Source organism: Onychostruthus taczanowskii, unplaced genomic scaffold (genome assembly GCF_017590055.1).
Source record: "Onychostruthus taczanowskii isolate IOZ18803 unplaced genomic scaffold, ASM1759005v1 scaffold188, whole genome shotgun sequence".
NCBI lineage: Eukaryota > Metazoa > Chordata > Aves > Passeriformes > Passeridae > Onychostruthus > Onychostruthus taczanowskii.
Window position 1 is genome coordinate 565,903 of NW_024499106.1, and position 5,839 is coordinate 571,741.

The 5,839-nt window shown below is 70.5% G+C and overlaps 1 protein-coding gene across 1 annotated transcript in view; it reads left to right on the top strand.

The window, feature by feature from the left end:
* B4GALNT1 (beta-1,4-N-acetyl-galactosaminyltransferase 1) overlaps positions 1–5,839 on the top strand; it is a 9,349-nt gene that overhangs the window by 554 nt on the left and 2,956 nt on the right. Inside the window, exons 2-7 of the mRNA XM_041401242.1 lie at positions 31–161; positions 427–492; positions 2,188–2,370; positions 2,477–2,784; positions 3,630–3,817; positions 5,620–5,760. Of these exons, the coding sequence (XP_041257176.1) occupies positions 31–161; positions 427–492; positions 2,188–2,370; positions 2,477–2,784; positions 3,630–3,817; positions 5,620–5,760 (1,017 nt within the window). The remainder of the gene's footprint in view (positions 1–30; positions 162–426; positions 493–2,187; positions 2,371–2,476; positions 2,785–3,629; positions 3,818–5,619; positions 5,761–5,839) is intronic.

A 5,839-nucleotide genomic window follows, 5' to 3' on the forward strand; every position in this document is an offset into this window, starting at 1 on the left:
CCCCCCCCCCCGCCGCCTCTCCCCCCGCAGCCTCGCCCCGCCCCTCCCGGGGCTGCGGCGGTGCCGTTCCGCACCGGGGCCGCCGGGGGCGCCCTCGCCGCCCGCTCCGGTGCCGGTGCCGCTTGCGGCCGCGGAGCGCCGGGATCCGCCAGCCGAGCCAGGTAGGGCCGGGGCCGCTCCTGTCGCGACGTGTCGCCATGAGGGATGGCAGCTGCCACTGCCCCGCGGCTGCGACATCGCCGCCTCTGCCCGCAGACACCCCCAGCCCCCATCCCGCGGGTGTGCCCCGGGCCCTGCCTCTGCCAGACCCCTCACCCTCGGGGGGACCCCCGGGGGGTCTGGGGCGTCCCCGGGGGGCGGCAGGGCCGGGAGACTGGGGGAGCCGGGGGGGTCCCTCCCGCCCCGACACTGTCGCCGTGTCCCCAGGCCGGAGCTGCGGGGGCAGAGCCATGAGTGTGGGCTGAGCCCCCCCGGACCTGCGCCCACCCCCAGGTGAGAGCACGGGGAGCGCTGGGGGCACCGGGAGGGCTGGGGGTACTGGGAGTGCTGGGAGCTCTGGGGGCACTGGGAGAACTGGGAATGCTGGGAGCCTGCACTGGGAGCACTGGAAGCGCTGAGAGCACTGGGAGAATTTGGAACACTGGGGGAACTGGGAGAATTTGGAACACTGGGAGAAATGGGAGCACTTTGAGAACTGGGAGCACTGGGAGGCACTGGGGATACTGGGAGCACTGGGGCGGGATAGAGGGGTCCAAGCACAGCAGAACGGGGGAGCGGGGTGGGGGGCACTGGGCAGGGTACTGGGATGAACTGGGAAACTGGGAGAACTGGGAAACTGGGACATGGGAGTGCTGGGAGACGCTGGAGGCAGAGCAGGGAATGAGGGATGGTGCACGGCACTGGTGGCACTGGTTTGTACTGGGAGTCACTGGGGGTTCTGTGGGCACTGGTTTGTACCGGGGGTCCGTGGGGGTTGCCGTGGGCACTGGTTTGTACTGGTTTGTACTGGGAGGGGCTGTGGGCATTGATTTGTACCGGGGTTCCCTGGGGGTTGCCGCGGGCACTGGTTTGTACTGGGAGGGGCTGTGGGCATTGATTTGTACCGGGGGTCCCTGGGGGTTGCCGTGGGCACTGGTTTGTACTGGTTTGCACTGGGGATGCTGGGTGGCAGCAGGAGGCACTGGGGGCTCTGGGTTGTGCTGGGGGCACTGGGAGGAGCTGGGGGCCCTGGGGACACCAGGGGGCACTGGGAGGAGCTGGGTTGTACTGGGGGGCACCGGGGGGGGGGCCCACTGGGGGGCACTGGGGGGGGCTGCCCTTCCCCGGGGGCACCGGGGGGGGCACTGGGGACACTGGGGGGGCAATGAGGACACTGGGGACACTGGGGGGCACCCAAGGGTTGGGGTACCCAAGGGTGGGGCACCCAAGGGTTGGGGTACCCAAGGGTTGGAGCACCCAAGGGTGGGGTACCCAAGGGTTGGGGTACCCAAGGGTTGGGGCACCCAAGGGCGTGGGTGCTCAGGGCTGAGGGCACCCCAGAATGCGGCTGTGGCACCCGTGGGGCGCCCCTGTGTGGGGGCAGCCAAAAATGGGGCACCCCAGGGTTGGGTGTTGGGGGCACCCCAGGATCGTGTGGTGGGGACACCAGGGGAAGGGCGATGGGCAGTGACAGAGGGGTGACAAAGGCCGTGCCAGGGGGGTCAGGGCTGTGGGGGTGGCGGCAGGTGCCAGGGAGGTGCCACACAGGGATGGGCGGTGCCAAGGCGGTGACACCTGGGGACAGGGGAGGTGACAGGAGGTGCCAGGGCGGCGCCATGCAGGGACAGGAGGTGCCAGAGCGGTGACACCTGGGGACAGGCGGTGCCAGGAGGTGCCAGGGTGGTGACACGAGGGGACGGGAGGTACCAGGGCAGTGCCAAGGCAGTGACACCGGGGGACAGGCAGTGACAGGAGGTGCCAAGGCAGTGACAATGGGGACAGGGGAGGTGACAGGAGGTGGCAGGGCGGTGACACCTGGGGACAGGGGAGGTGACAGGAGGTGCCAGGGCGGTGCCATGCAGGGACAGGAGGTGCCAGAGCAGTGACACCTGGGGACAGGCGGTGACAGGAGGTGCCAGGGCGGTGCCGCTCCCCGCGGCGCAGGCTCTGGCGCCGCTGCTGTCGGTGACAGCGGCCCTGTCGCGACAGGCTGCTGCCCAGGAACGGCTGCTCGTGCGAGGCGGAGGCGGAGGCGGGGCTGGCGCTGCCGCTGCACCGGCGGCTCTTCGGGCCCGGCCCGGCGGGGCTGGACTTCGCCAGCGCCTTCGCCCCCGGGGAGCGGCCGCGGCAGCTGCGGCTGCGGGAGCGCGAGTACCGCAATTACCGGAACCGGTGAGCGCGGGGACCCCCGGGGCGCCGCGGGGAGGCTGGCACCCCCTGGCTGGGTGTGCGACCCCCCCCGGGACCCCCGGCTGAAGCGCCGGTGCCCCCCCCGCAGGGTGCAGACCCCCGCCGACCGCCTGCTGATCGTCCCGGCCAACTCCCCGCTGGAGTACCCGGCGCAGGGGGTGGAGGTGCGGCCGCTGCAGACGGTGCTGGTGCCCGGTGAGGGGGCGCGGGGGGAGCACCCGCGCCCCTCGCCCCCAGCCCCCGCTCGCCCTGCAGTGCAGTTCTCCACCGACGGCCACTCCGCCGCCTTCGCCATCCGCATCCGCCACCCGCCCACGCCGCGCCTCTACGGCCCGGGCAGCGCCGGCGACAGCGACAGCGGCGGCGACAGCGACAGCGCCAGCAGCGGGGACGGGGGTGAGCACGGGGCTGCACCCCGAGAGCGGCCCGGCCCTGCCCCCAGTGCTCCCAGTGTCCCCAGTGCTCCCAGTGCCAGCCTCCCAGTGCTCCCAGTGTCCCCAGTGCTCCCAGTGCCAGCCTCCCAGTGCTCCCAGTTCCCGCAGTGCCCGGATCCCAGTGCTCCCAGTGTCCCCAGTGCTCCCAGTGTCCCCAGCCAGCCTCCCAGTGCTCCCAGTTCCCGCAGTGCCCGGATCCCAGTGCTCCCAGTGTCCCCAGTGCTCCCAGTGTCCCCAGTGCCTGACTCCCGGTGCTCCCAGTGACCCCAGTGTTCCCATCCCTGCTCCTTGGGACAGTCCCAGTGCCCTCCGTGGGGGTGTTCAGTGCTCCCAGTGCCCCCAGTTCAGGCTCCCAGCGCTCCCAGTGCTCCCAGTTTGGGCTCCCAGCACTCCCAGTTCGGTCTCCCAGCACTCCCAGTGCTCCCAGTTTGGGCTCCCAGCACTCCCAGCACTCCCAGTGCTCCCAGTTCGGGCTCCCAGCACTCCCAGTACTCCCAGTTCAGTCTCCCAGTACTCCCAGTTCAGGCTCCCAGCACTCCCAGTACTCCCAGTTCAGTCTCCCAGCACTCCCAGTACTCCCAGTTCAGTCTCCCAGCACTCCCAGTTCGTGCTCCCAGCGCTCCCAGTGCTCCCAGTTCAGTCTCCCAGCACTCCCAGTACTCCCAGTTCAGTCTCCCAGTACTCCCAGTTCAGGCTCCCAGCGCTCCCAGTTCATGCTCTCAGCACTCCCAGTGCTCCCAGTTCAGTCTCCCAGCACTCCCAGCATCCCAGCTCGGGCTCCCAGCGCTCCCAGTGCCTCCCCCCCAGGGTACAACATCTCGGCGCTGGTGACCGTGGCCACCAAGACGTTCCTGCGCTATGACAAGCTGCGGGGGCTCATCGCCAGCATCCGCCGCTTCTACCCCTCCGTCACCATCGTGGTGGCCGACGACAGCCAGCGCCCCGAGCCCCTGGCAGGGCCACACCTGGAGCACTACCTCATGCCCTTCGGCAAGGTGGGCACGGGGGCACCGCGGGGCGGGGACACGGCAGGGGACAGGGAAGGGGACAGGGCAGGGGACACGGCAGGGGACAGGGCAGGGGAGGAGACAGGGGAGGAGACAGGGGACAGGGCAGGGGACAGGGAAGGGGACACAGCAGGGGAGGAGACAGGGGACACGGCAGGGGACACAGCAGGGGAGGAGACAGGGGACAGGGCAGGGGAGAGGGAAGGGGACACAGCAGGGGACACGGGAGGGGCAGGAACCCCCACAGGGGACACAGGTTGGTGGCAGGGATACCCACAGGGACAGGAGAGGGTGGCAGGGACCCAGACAGGGGACACGGGGGGGGGCAGGGACCCCTGCAGGGGACAGGGGATGAGGAAGGACCCCAAAAAGGGGACAGGGCAGCATGGCAGGGACCCCCACAGGGGAGAGGGAAGGGGGGCAGGGACCCCAGACAGGGGACACAGCAGGGGGGACAGGGACCCAGACAGGGGACACCAGATGGTGGCAGGGGACACGGGAGGGTGGCAGAGATCCAGACAGGGGACATGGGAGGATGGCAGGGACCCCCACAGGGAACACAGGAAGGGGGAAGGGACCCCAGACAGGGGACATGGGAGGGTGGCAAGCTGTGGGGACCCCAGACAGGGGACAGGGGATGGTGGCAGGGACCCCAAACAGGGGACACAGGAAGGGGGAAGGGACACCAGACAGGGAACATGGGAGGGTGGCAGGGCAGTGGGGACCCCAGACAGGGGATAGGGGTTGGTGACAGGGGACACGGAGGGTGGCAGGGACCCCAAACAGGGGACATGGGGGCTGGCAGAGCCGTGTGGGGCACAGGAGGGGCTGGCAGGAGCTGAAGTCCCCAAAAAGGAGGGGACATGGAGGTCTGGGATGGCAGAGAATGGACACCGGGGTCCTGAGCGGGATGTGGCTGCCTGGGCGTGGCAGGGGGGCTGGCAGGGTGGGGACCCCCAGGGAGAAGCACGGCTGGCAGGGTGGGGGTCCCTGGGGAAGGGGACAGTGGGGAAGGGGGACATGGGAACCCTGCCAGGGCAGGGACACCCCCAGGGAGAGGAGGGGACACGTGAGGGGCTGACAAAGTGACAGAACCCAGGGGGCTCGTGGGGGTTGGCAGGGCTCGAGGGACACGGGGGACACGGGGTGACCCCGGGGATGGGGACACGAGGGGTCTGTGAGGGCTGTGGGATCCTGGAGAAGGGGACACGGGGGGATCCTGGGGATGGGGACACGGGGGGATCCCCAAGATGGGGACACGGGGAGATCCTGGACAAGGGGACATGGAGGGACCCCAGGGATGGGGACACAACGGGTCTGTCAGGGTTGTGGGATCCCCGGATGGGGACACGGGGGGATCCCCGGATGGGGACACGGGGCTCTCTCAGGCCCGCGGGGCACAGGGGTGGCACCGCGGGCACTTGCGGGTGCGGGGCCGTGCCCGAGGGTCCGCGCTGCCCCCGCAGGGCTGGTTCGCCGGGAGGAAGGGTGACCCCGGGGATGGGGACACGGGGGGACCCCAGGGATGGGGACACGGGGGGATCCTGGACAAAGGGACATGGAGGGACCCCAGGGATGGGGACACAACGGGTCTGTCAGGGTTGTGGGATCCCCGGATGGGGACACGGGGGGATCCCCGGATGGGGACACGGGGGGATCTCAGGGATGGGGACACGGGGGGATCCCCGGCTGGGGACACGGGGCTCTCTCAGGCCCGCGGGGCACAGGGGTGGCACCGCGGGCACTTGCGGGTGCGGGGCCGTGCCCGAGGGTCCGCGCTGCCCCCGCAGGGCTGGTTCGCCGGGAGGAACCTGGCGGTGTCGCAGGTGACCACCAAGTACGTGCTGTGGGTGGACGATGACTTCATCTTCACGCCCCGCACGCGGTTGGAGAAGCTGGTGGATGTGCTGGAGAGAACCAGCCTGGACCTGGTGCGGGCACGGCGGGCACGGGGGGCTGCAGGGGGCACGGGGGGTGAGAGGCACGAGAAGGGCACGGGGGGCTCCAGGG